A 13,102-nucleotide genomic window follows, 5' to 3' on the forward strand; every position below is an offset into this window, starting at 1 on the left:
AGACGAGGCTGGGCCATCAAAGGTGCAGGAGACTGAAGATGAGGATGAGGATGTCGAAAAATCAACAGTAACTACCCGGACTCTATACCAGCGTGAGCTACGAGATGTGCGAAAAGATTTTGGTCGCTGTATAGGTGAGCAGCTTGTCACCTGGCTGCTCCGGTGCTGGGACACGGGAGCCAATTATGTGGAATTAGAGGGCAAGGAAGCCAGGCGGCTGGGATCCCTTGCTAGGGACGCGTGCATTGACAAAGCAATTGGAGATGGAGCACGATCTCGCAGCCTCTGGAGGCGTCTCCTGTCAGCTGTGCAGGAAAGGTATCCCTTCAAGGAAGAACTTGTATGTCTACCAGGCAAATGGACCACCATGGAGAAGGGAATTCAGTACCTGAGGGAATTGGCCGTACGGGAAGTAATTTATAAGGACCTAGACGACGCACAAACATCCGCAGATCCAGATGCAGTCCGGTGTACACTACCCATGTGGCGGAAGTTTGTACAGAGTGCACCATCATCATATGCCAGCTCATTGGCAATACTAGCCTGGAAAGCGGAGGAGAATCCCACAGTGAATGAAGTGACTAAAATACTCCGGCAGTACGAAGGAAATCTCTCCTCTTCCCTACAGGCCTGTGTCTCAGCTGTGGAGAAACTCTCTGAAGAGGTCCACCAACTTAAAGAGAATTTATCTTCCCCTCCACCTGAACGAACCAGTGTCCACCAGCTAAAAGAGAATACTTTGGAGAAACTTTCTGAAAAGATCCACCAACTTGAAGAGAGATTATTTTCCTCCCCACCTGTACAAACCAGTGTCTCAGCTATTAGGGGTAAACGTTCATCTATGCAAGGAAGACAATATGGTGGGCACACACACCGCGCCACCCTGTGGTTTTACCTACGTGACCATGGAGAGGACATGAGAAAATGGGATGGAAAATCTACTGCGACCCTAGAGGCACGGGTACGTGAATTGCAAAGGAAAACAATTGGGAAAAAGGAGTTCTCTGAAAAGTTTGCTGCTCCAACTTCCAGCAGGCAGTCCTTTAAACACAGAAACGAAGATTCTGACCAGGACTAGAGGGGCCCTGCCTCCAGCCAGGGGGAGGAAAGGGACAATCGAGTTTATTGGACTGTGTGGATTCGATGGCCTGGCACGTCAGACGCACAGAAGTATAAGGCTTTGGTAGACACCGGTGCACAATGTACTCTAATGCCATCAAGCTATAAAGGGCCAGAGCCCATCTGTATTTATGGTGTGACGGGGGGATCCCAGCAGTTAACTGTATTGGAGGCTGAAGTGAGTCTAACCGGTAATGAGTGGCAAAAGCACCGTATTGTGACTGGCCCAGATGCTCCGTGCATCCTTGGCATAGACTATCTTAGAAGAGGATATTTCAAGGACCCAAAAGGGTTCCGCTGGGCTTTTGGCATAGCTGCCTTGGAGACAGAGGACATTAAACAGTTGTCTACCTTGCCTGGTCTCTCAGAGGACCCTTCTGTTGTGGGGTTGCTGAGGGTTGAAGAACAGCAAGTGCCGATCGCTACCACAACTGTGCACCGGCGGCAATATCGCACCAACCGAGACTCCCTGAGTCCCATCCATAAGCTAATTCGTCAACTGGAGAGCCAAGGAGTGATCAGCAAGACTCATTCACCTTTTAATAGTCCCATATGGCCAGTGCGAAAGTCTAATGGTGAGTGGAGACTAACAGTGGACTATCGTGGCCTGAACGAAGTCACGCCACCACTGAGTGCTGCAGTGCCGGACATGCTAGAACTCCAGTATGAACTGGAATCAAAGGCAGCCAAGTGGTATGCCACAATTGATATCGCTAATGCATTCTTCTCCATCCCTCTAGCAGCAGAGTGCAGGCCACAGTTTGCTTTCACTTGGAGGGGAGTCAATATACTTGGAATCGGCTGCCCCAGGGGTGGAAACACAGCCCTACCATTTGCCATGGACTGATCCAGTCTGCGCTGGAGCAGGGGGAAGCTCCTGAACACCTGCAGTACATCGATGACATCATTGTGTGGGGTGACACTGCAGAAGAAGTTTTCGAGAAAGGGAAGAAAATAGTCCAAATCCTTCTGAAGGCCGGTTTTGCCATAAAACAGAATAAAGTTAAAGGACCTGCACGAGAGATCCAGTTTTTAGGAAAAAAATGGCAAGATGGACGTCGTCAAATCCCAATGGATGTGATCAACAAAATAACAGCTATGTCTCCACCAACTAGCAAAAAAGAAACACAAACTTTCCTAGGTGTCGTGGGGTTTTGGAGAATGCATATTCCAAATTACAGTCTGATTGTAAACCCGCTCTACCAAGTAACCCGTAAGAAGAATGCTTTTGAATGCTAAACAATATATAGGGGTGGCTGGCCGGGGTGGGGGGGCTGGCTGCTCGGGGATAGGCTGGGCATCGGTCAGCGGGTGGTGAGCAATTGCATTGTGCATCACTTGTTTTCTTACACATTATTATTATTAATACTATTATCATTATCACTATTATTATTATTATTGTTATTATTATATTCCGGTCTTAATAAACTGTCTTTATCTCAACTCACCGGCTTCACTTTCCCGTTTCTCTCCCCCATCCCAGAGAGGGAGGGGGGAGGGGGAGCGAATGGCTGTGTGGTGTTTAGCTGCCAGCCGGGTTAAACCACAACAGAGGGGCAGCCAGAGCCCCCCGGCTGGGCAGCACTCAGTGCCTGCCTCTCCCAGGGATGGGGTTACAAAGTTTGTTAAAGATGGAATTAGTATGCCTGGTAGTTTTTCTCTGTGTTTTAGTTTGTGCTGATCCTGCCTTCTTAATTTGTGTTAATCGCGCTTTCTTAAGTTAATGAAGAAGGGGAAGATGTGGGAGTGTGGCCATGGGGGTCGACAAGCCCCATGGTTGGTGATCACATCCGACTCTTAAGGATGAGACCATCAGGAAAGTAACGCCCTGAGAGGGAACAAAGGGTGATTCAGGAGACACCTTAAGCAGGGACATGAAGAACAGGAACAGGGACAGGCTAACAGAACAGGGACAAACAAAAAAAAATTGTATGGGATGGTCCCGCTAGCATATGCACGACCCACAGACAAGGACTCCAGGAGTTGGAGGGGCAGCCAGAGCCCCCCGGCTGGGCAGCACTCAGTGCCTGCCTCTCCCAGGGATGGGGTTACAAAGTTTGTTAAAGATGGAATTAGTATGCCTGGCAGTTTTTCTCTGTATTTTAATTTGTGTTAATAGTGCTTTCTTAATTTGTGTTTCTCTTGCTTTCTTAATTTCTGTTAATCGCGCCTTCTTAATTTGTGTTAAACCTGCTTTCTTAATTTGTGTTAATCGAGCTCTTTTATGTTAATAAAGAAGGGGGAGATGTGGGAGCGTGGCCATGGGGGTCGACAAGTCCCATGGTTGGTGATAACATCCGACTCTTAAAGATGAGGCCATCAGGAAAGTAAACCCTTGAGAGGGAACAAAGAAGGGTGATTCAGGAGACACCTTAAACAGGGACATGGAGAACAGGAACAGGGACAGGCTAACAGAACAGGGACAAACAAAAAACAGCGTATGGGAGGGTCTCGCTGGCATAGGCAGGACCCACAAACAAGGACTCCAGGAGTTGGAGGGGCAGCCAGAGCCCCCCAGCTGGGCAGCACTCAGTGCCTGCCTCTCCCAGGGATGGGGTTACAAAGTTTGTAAAAGATGGAATTAGTATGCCTGGCAGTTTTTCTCTGTATTTTAGTTTGTCTTAATAGTGCTTTCTTAATTTGTGTTACTCTTGCTTTCTTAATTTCTGTTAATCGCGCCTTCTTAATTTGTGTTGATCCTGCCTTCTTAATTTGTGTTAATCGCGCTTTCTTATGTTAATAAAGAAGGGGAAGATGTGGGAGTGTGGCCATGGGGGTCGACAAGCCCCATGGTTGGTGATCACATCCGACTATTAAAGTAGAGACCATCAGGAAAGTAAAGCCTTGAGAGGGAACAAAGAAGGGTGATTCAGGAGACACCTGTCCTGGTTCCAGTTAGGACAGAGTTAAGTAGCTCATAGTAGCTGGTAGGGTGCTATGTTTTGGATTAGGATGGGAAGAGCGCTGATAACATGCTGATGTTTTAATTGTTGCAGAGCAGTTTTTACACCAGGCCAAGGACTTTTCGGCTTCTTGCTCTGTCCTGCCAGCGAGCAGGCTGGGGGTGCAGCAGGAGCTGGGAGGGGACAGACCCAGGACAGCTGACCCAAACTGGCCAAAGGGGTATTCCATACCATCTGACGTCATGCTAAACAATATATAGGGGTGGCTGGCCGGGGTGGGGGGGCCGGCTGCTCGGGAATAGGCTGGGCATCGGTCAGCGGGTGGTGAGCAATTGCATTGTGCATCACTTGTTTTCTTACACATTATTATTGTTAATACTATTATCATTATCACTATTATTATTATTATTGTTATTATTATTTTCCTGTCTTAATAAACTGTCTTTATCTCAACTCACAGGCTTCACTTTCCCGTTTCTCTCCCCCCATCCCAGAGAGGGAGGGGGGAGGGTGAGCGAACGGCTGTGTGGTGTTTAGCTGCCAGCCGGGTTAAACCACAACAGTCGTTTTGGCGCCCAACGTGGGGCCCGAAGGGTTGAGATATCGACAAATCTGACCAGAGTGTGTTAAACTAAAATTGGTATAAGTATTGGACCTGCTTAATAGTTGCTAGTCACGATGTTGATTGCCTTAATCTCCAGTCTGCTGTACCTGTATTCCAAATTGAGTTTTATGGTGCGTTACTTTCTGTATGTGCTCCCTGTTGCACTGTTTATCCTTTCCGGGCCCTGGTTTAAGATTGTTATGGTACTGTGCGGTGTAACAATGGCTTATGAAATGATGAAATATCTGGTCACGACTTTAACCTGGTATTTGTACTCAGCACTGACGTCGACTCTATACTTTGGAACCCATATCTCGGAAACTATTAGCAATTACACCTATTGCCTGTTTTCGTTAGGGAGCCAATCTGTGAAGGGGACAGGGGAAGACATGTTTCCCTACCTGTTCACTCTCCCTTTCTCCTTCACCACCACTCTCTTATCCCCCGAGTTAGTTACGGTGGTTCTCCGAGATGTTGAATATCCTTGGGATACTCAGACCAGCCTGCTCTTGTTGTTATGTCTCCTGAATGCGCTTCAGATTTTGTGGAGGGTTAAACAACTACTTAGGAATCTCATCCGGAGATCTGTCTTGAGGCGGGATAGTTGCGAGTGGCAGGGAGTGTGGGAGGATATGGGCAGGTTTCTAGAGCAGTGGTCACCTCCAGTGTTTTGGACATTCACCCCTGAACAACTGCAAAATCCTAAAAAGCTGGCAGAATGCTTGAAAAAAAGGTGTCATGACTCTGGCAGTTCCAAAGTGACACAAATCACTGTAGCGTGCTGGGGTCTGGCTTGTGCCTATCGAGCTGCAATTGATGTTATTAGCAACCTAGCTCCAGCTCCTGCAGCCGCTCCAGCTGCAGCTCCTGCAGCCGCTCCAGTTCCAGCTCCTGCAGCTACTCCAGCTCCAGCTCCTGCAGCCGCTCCAGCTCCAGCTCCAGCTCCTGCAGCCGCTCCAGTTCCAGCTCCTGCAGCTACTCCAGCTCCAGCTCCTGCAGCCGCTCCAGCTCCTGCAGCCGCTCCAGTTCCAGCTCCTGCAGCTACTCCAGCTCCAGCTCCTGCAGCCGTTCCAGTTCCAGCTCCTGCAGCCGCTCCAGCTCCTGCAGCCGCTCCAGCTCCAGCTCCTGCAGCTACTCCAGCTCCAGCTCCTGCAGCCGCTCCAGTTCCAGCTCCTGCAGCTACTCCAGCTCCAGCTCCTGCAGCCGCTCCAGCTCCTGCAGCCGCTCCAGTTCCAGCTCCTGCAGCTACTCCAGCTCCAGCTCCTGCAGCCGTTCCAGTTCCAGCTCCTGCAGCCGCTCCAGCTCCTGCAGCCGCTCCAGCTCCAGCTCCTGCAGCTACTCCAGCTCCAGCTCCTGCAGCCGCTCCAGCTCCTGCAGCCGCTCCAGCTCCAGCTCCTGCAGCTGTTCCGGCTCCTGCAGCCGCTCCAGCTCCTGCAGCCGCTCCAGCTCCAGCCCCTGCAGCCGCTCCAGCTCCTGCAGCTGCCCCAGATCCTGCAGCTGCCCCAGCTCGTGCAGCTGCTCCCACTCCTGTGGCTGGGTCAGAGAAACGAGCTGTAGCAGTGCAAGTTGCCCCTGTAGACAAGGTGAAAAAATGGTATAGAGGCTCAGGTCGTTTAAAACGCAGACAGTCTTCTGCTAAGTCTGGGCGAAGTGAAGACGAGGCTGGGCCATCAAAGGTGCAGGAGACTGAAGATGAGGATGAGGATGGCGAAAAATCAACAGTAACTACCCGGACTCCATACCAGCCATCAAAGGTGCAGGAGACTGAAGATGAGGATGAGGATGTCGGAAAATCAACAGTAACTACCCGGACTCTACACCGGCCATCAAAGGTGCAGAAGACTGAAGATGAGGATGAGGATGTCGAAAAATCAACAGTAATTACCCGGACTCTATACCAGCGTGAGCTACGAGATGTGCGAAAAGATTTTGGTCGCTGTATAGGCGAGCAGCTTGTCACCTGGCTGCTCCGGTGCTGGGACACGGGAGCCAATTATGTGGAATTGGAGGGCAAGGAAGCCAGGCGGCTGGGATCCCTTGCTAGGGACGCATGCATTGACAAAGCAATTGGAGATGGAGCACAATCTCGCAGCCTCTGGAGGCGTCTCCTGTCAGCTGTGAAGGAAAGGTATCTCTTCAAGGAAGAACTTGTATGTTTACCAAGCAAATGGACCACCATGGAGAAGGGAATTCAGTACCTGAGGGAATTGGCCGTACGGGAAGTAATTTATAAGGACCTAGATGACGCACAAACATCCGCAGATCCAGATGCAGTCCAGTGTACACCACCCATGTGGCGGAAGTTTGTACGGAGTGCCCCATCATCATATGCCAACTCATTGGCAATACTAGCCTGGAAAACGGAGGAGAATCCCACAGTGAATGAAGTGACTAAAATACTCCGGCAGTACGAAGGAAATCTCTCCTCTTCCCTAAAGGCCTGTGTCTCAGCTGTGGAGAAACTCTCTGAAGAGGTCCACCAACTTAAAGAGAATTTATCTTCCCCTCCACCTGAACGAACCAGTGTCCACCAGCTAAAAGAGAATGCTTTAGAGAAACTTTCTGAAAAGATCCACCAACTTGAAGAAAGATTATCTTCCCCTTCACCTGAACGAACCAGTGTCCACCAGCTAAAAGAGAATGCTTTGGAGAAACTTTCTGAAAAGATCCACCAACTTGAAGAAAGATTATCTTCCCCTTCACCTGAACGAACCAGTGTCCACCAGCTAAAAGAGAATGCTTTGGAGAAACTTTCTGAAAAGATCCACCAACTTGAAGAAAGATTATCTTCCCCTTCACCTGAACGAACTAGTGTCCACCAGCTAAAAGAGAATACCTTGGAGAAACTTTCTGAAGAGATCCACCAACTTAAAGAGAGTTTATTTTCCTCCCCACCTGTACAAACCAGTGTCTCAGCTATTAGGGGTAAACGTTCATCTATGCAAGGAAGACAATATGGTGGGCACACACACCGCGCCACCCTGTGGTTTTACCTACGTGACCATGGAGAGGACATGAGAAAATGGGATGGAAAATCTACTGCGACCCTAGAGGCACGGGTACGTGAATTGCAAAGGAAAACAATTGGGAAAAAGGAGTTCTCTGAAAGGTTTGCTGCTCCAACTTCCAGCAGGCAGTCCTTTAAACACAGAAATGAAGATTCTGACCAGGACTAGAGGGGCCCTGCCTCCAGCCAGGGGGAGGAAAGGGACAATCGAGTTTATTGGACTGTGTGGATTCGATGGCCTGGCACGTCAGACGCACAGAAGTATAAGGCTTTGGTAGACACCGGTGCACAATGTACTCTAATGCCATCAAGCTATAAAGGGCCAGAGCCCATCTGTATTTATGGTGTGACGGGGGGATCCCAGCAGTTAACTGTATTGGAGGCTGAAGTGAGTCTAACCGGTAATGAGTGGCAAAAGCACCATATTGTGACTGGCCCAGATGCTCCGTGCATCCTTGGCATAGACTATCTTAGAAGAGGATATTTCAAGGACCCAAAAGGGTTCCGCTGGGCTTTTGGCATAGCTGCTTTGGAGACAGAGGACATTAAACAGTTGTCTACCTTGCCTGGTCTCTCAGAGGACCCTTCTGTTGTGGGGTTGCTGAGGGTTGAAGAACAGCAAGTGCCGATCGCTACCACAACTGTGCACCGGCGGCAATATCGCACCAACCGAGACTCCCTGAGTCCCATCCATAAGCTAATTCGTCAACTGGAGAGCCAAGGAGTGATCAGCAAGACTCATTCACCTTTTAATAGTCCCATATGGCCAGTGCGAAAGTCTAATGGTGAGTGGAGACTAACAGTGGACTATCGTGGCCTGAACGAAGTCACGCCACCACTGAGTGCTGCAGTGCCGGACATGCTAGAACTCCAGTATGAACTGGAATCAAAGGCAGCCAAGTGGTATGCCACAATTGATATCGCTAATGCATTTTTCTCCATCCCTCTAGCAGCACAGTGCAGGCCACAGTTTGCTTTCACTTGGAGGGGAGTCCAATATACTTGGAATCGGCTGCCCCAGGGGTGGAAACACAGCCCTACCATTTGCCATGGACTGATCCAGTCTGCGCTGGAGCAGGGGGAAGCTCCTGAACACCTGCAGTACATCGATGACATCATTGTGTGGGGTGACACTGCAGAAGAAGTTTTCGAGAAAGGGAAGAAAATAGTCCAAATCCTTCTGAAGGCCGGTTTTGCCATAAAACAGAATAAAGTTAAAGGACCTGCACGAGAGATCCAGTTTTTAGGAATAAAATGGCAAGATGGACGCCGTCAAATCCCAATGGATGTGATCAACAAAATAACAGCTATGTCTCCACCAACTAGCAAAAAAGAAACACAAACTTTCCTAGGTGTCGTGGGGTTTTGGAGAATGCATATTCCAAATTACAGTCTGATTGTAAACCCGCTCTACCAAGTAACCCGTAAGAAGAATGCTTTTGAATGGGGCCCTGAGCAACGACAAGCCTTTGAACAAATTAAGCAGGAAATAGTTCATGCAGTAGCCCTCGGGCCAGTCCGAACAGGACCAGATGTAAAGAATGTGCTCTACACCGCAGCCGGAGAGAATGGTCCCACCTGGAGCCTCTGGCAGAAAGAACCTGGGGAAACTCGAGGTCGACCCCTGGGGTTTTGGAGTCGGGGATACAGAGGATCTGAAGCCCGCTATACTCCAACTGAAAAGGAGATATTGGCAGCATATGAAGGAGTTCGATCTGCTTCGGAAGTGGTCGGTACTGAAGCGCAGCTCCTCCTGGCACCCCGACTGCCGGTACTAGGCTGGATGTTCAAAGGAAGGGTCCCCTCTACGCATCATGCAACTGATGCTACATGGAGCAAGTGGGTTGCACTGATTACTCAGCGGGCTCGAATAGGAAACCCCAGTCGCCCAGGAATCTTGGAGGTGATTATGGACTGGCCAGAAGGCAAATACTTTGGGATATCACCAGAGGAGGAGGTGGTTCGTGCTGAAGAAGCCCCCCTGTACAACAAGCTACCGGAAAATGAGAAGAAATATGCCTTGTTCACTGACGGGTCCTGTCGTATTGTGGGAAAGCATCGGAGATGGAAAGCTGCTGTATGGAGTCCTACACGACGAGTTGCAGAAGCTGCTGAGGGAGAAGGTGAATCGAGTCAGTTTGCAGAAGTAAAAGCCATTCAGCTGGCTTTAGATATTGCTGAACGAGAAAAGTGGCCAGTTCTCTATCTCTATACTGATTCATGGATGGTAGCAAATGCCCTGTGGGGGTGGTTACAGCAATGGAAGCAGAACAACTGGCAGCGCAGGGGCAAGCCCATCTGGGCTGCGGCATTGTGGCAAGATATTGCTGCCCGGGTAGAGAACCTGGTTGTAAAGGTACGCCATGTAGATGCTCATGTGCCCAAGAATCGGGCTACTGAAGAACACCAAAACAACCAGCAGGTGGATCAGGCTGCTAAGATTGAAGTGGCTCAGGTGGACCTGGACTGGCAACATAAAGGTGAATTATTTATAGCCCGATGGGCCCATGACACCTCAGGCCATCAAGGTAGAGATGCAACCTACAGATGGGCTCGTGATCGAGGGGTGGACCTGACCATGGACACTATAGCACAGGTTATTCATGACTGTGAAACATGTGCTGCAATCAAGCAAGCCAAACGGTCAAAACCTCTTTGGTATGGAGGACGATGGCTGAAATATAAATATGGAGAGGCCTGGCAGATTGATTACATCACACTCCCTCAAACCCGCAACGGCAAGCGCCACGTACTTACAATGGTGGAAGCAACCACCGGATGGCTGGAAACATATCCTGTGCCCCATGCCACCGCCCGGAACACTATCCTGGGCCTTGAAAAGCAAGTCTTATGGCGACATGGCACCCCAGAGAGAATTGAGTCAGACAACGGGACTCATTTCCGAAACAACCTTATAGACACTTGGGCCAAAGAACATGGTATTGAGTGGGTGTATCACATCCCCTATCATGCACCAGCCTCTGGAAAAGTTGAACGATACAATGGACTGTTGAAGACTACACTGAAAGCAATGGGTGCTGGGACATTCAAAAATTGGGATACACATTTGGCAAAGGCCACCTGGTTAGTCAATACCAGGGGATCTGCCAACCGAGATGGACCTGCCCAATCAAACCTGTTACGCACTGTAGAAGGGGATAAAGTTCCTGTAGTGCACGTAAGAAACATGCTGGGTAAAACAGTCTGGGCTACTCCTGCCTCAGGAAAAGGAAAACCCATTCGTGGAATTGCTTTTGCTCAGGGACCTGGATGCACTTGGTGGGTAATGCAAAAGAATGGGGAGGTCCGGTGTGTACCTCAAGGGGATTTGATACTGGGTGAGAATAGCCCATGAGTTGAATTGTAGTATGTTAATTATTATATAATAATGTATGTCATCACTACCATGATTGCTATATATCATAGATGAAAATGGTGATTAATTAGAATGTATTGGACAGAGTGTAACCTGAGCATGACATAAATGGTATGGAATAAGGGGTGGATATCTGTCCTGGTTCCAGTTAGGACAGAGTTAAGTAGCTCATAGTAGCTGGTAGGGTGCTATGTTTTGGATTAGGATGAGAAGAGCGCTGATAACATGCTGATGTTTTAATTGTTGCAGAGCAGTGTTTACACCAGGCCAAGGACTTTTCGGCTTCTTGCTCTGTCCTGCCAGCGAGCAGGCTGGGGGTGCAGCAGGAGCTGGGAGGGGACAGACCCAGGACAGCTGACCCACACTGGCCAAAGGGGTATTCCATACCATCTGACGTCATGCTAAACAATATATAGGGGTGGCTGGCCGGGGTGGGGGGGCCGGCTGCTCGGGAATAGGCTGGGCATCGGTCAGCGGGTGGTGAGCAATTGCATTGTGCATCACTTGTTTTCTTACACATTATTATTGTTAATACTATTACCATTATCACTATTATTATTATTATTGTTATTATTATTTTCCTGTCTTAATAAACTGTCTTTATCTCAACTCACAGGCTTCACTTTCCCGTTTCTCTCCCCCCATCCCAGAGAGGGAGGGGGGAGGGTGAGCGAACGACTGTGTGGTGTTTAGCTGCCAGCCGGGTTAAACCACAACAACACCTTAAACAGGGACATGAAGAACAGGAACAGGGACAGGCTAACAGAACAGGGACAAAAACAAAAAAGGAATGAATAGGGACATGCTATCAGAACAGGGACAAACAAAAAACAGCGTATGGGAGGGTCTCGCTGGCATAGGCCGGACCCCGAAACAAGGACTCCAGGAGTTGGAGGGGCAGCCAGAGCCCCCCGGCTGGGCAGCACTCAGTGCCTGCCTCTCCCAGGGATGGGGTTACAAAGTTTGTAAAAGATGGAATTAGTATGCCTGGCAGTTTTTCTCTGTGTTTTATTTTGTGTTAATAGTGCTTTCTTAATTTGTGTTACTCTTGCTTTCTTAATTTCTGTTAATCGCGCCTTCTTAATTTGTGTTAAACCTGCTTTCTTAATTTGTGTTAATCGACCTCTTTTATGTTAATAAAGAAGGGGGAGATGTGGGAGTGTGGCCATGGGGGTCGACAAGTCCCATGGTTGGTGATAACATGCGACTCTTAAAGATGAGGCCATCAGGAAAGTAAAGAGTTGAGAGGGAACAAAGAAGGGTGATTCAGGAGACACCTTAAACAGGGACATGAAGAACAGGAACAGGGATAGTCTAACAGAACAGGGACGAAAACAAAAAAGGAATGAATAGGGACAGGAAAACGGAACAGGGACAAACAAAAAACAGCATATGGGAGGGTCTTGCTGGCATAGGCAGGACCCACAAACAAGGACTCCAGGAGTTGGAGGGTCAGCCAGAGCCCCCCGGCTGGGCAGCACTCAGTGCCTGCCTCTCCCACGGCTGGTTTTACAAAGATTGTTAAAGATAGACTTAGTATGCCTGGCAGTTTTTATCTGTGTTTTAGTTTGCGCTGATCCTGCCTTCTTAATTTGTGTTAATCGCGCTTTCTTAAGTTAATAAAGAAGGGGGAGATGTGGGAGTGTGGCCATGGGTGTCGACAGGCCCCATGGTTGGTAATAACATCCGACTCTTAAGGATGAGACCATCAGGAATTTAAAGAGTTGAGAGGGAACAAAGAAGGGTGATACAGGTGACACCTTGTTGTCTGGGGTGGCTTGTTCTCCAGCCATTAAAGCATGGAAGTTGCTGGGTGTTTGCTGTTTCCGGGCAAAGTTGTTGACCAATGACTAGTTAGTGGAAAGGTACTGCTGTGAGGCGGAAATTATAGGAAGGGAGCCTTTCCTGAATAAGGGATAGAATGAAGTTGTGCCCTCACTCTGAGAGACGAAGTTATGCCTTCAGTAAGAGAGAGTTCAAGTTATGCCATCAATAAAGAGGTAGCAGTTACAGATCCTGAAAGAACCCCGTTGTCCGTGCGGTCTTTACGCCATAAATCGCCCCCCAACAGGGACATGAAAACGAACAGGGAC

General features: G+C 49.0%; 1 protein-coding gene across 1 annotated transcript in view; it reads right to left on the reverse strand.

Annotated features, from left to right (window-relative positions):
- Nucleotides 1–16: 16 nt before the first annotated feature.
- Nucleotides 17–13,102, reverse strand: part of LOC308184968 (uncharacterized protein) — a gene marked incomplete at its 3' end in the record, with an annotated part of 57,955 nt that continues 44,869 nt past the window's right edge. Inside the window, exon 3 of the mRNA XM_080572515.1 lies at nucleotides 17–32. Coding sequence (XP_080428641.1) covers nucleotides 17–32 — 16 coding nt within the window. The remainder of the gene's footprint in view (nucleotides 33–13,102) is intronic.

Source organism: Anser brachyrhynchus (assembly GCF_964034855.1).
Source record: "Anser brachyrhynchus genome assembly, chromosome: W".
Taxonomy (NCBI): domain Eukaryota; kingdom Metazoa; phylum Chordata; class Aves; order Anseriformes; family Anatidae; genus Anser; species Anser brachyrhynchus.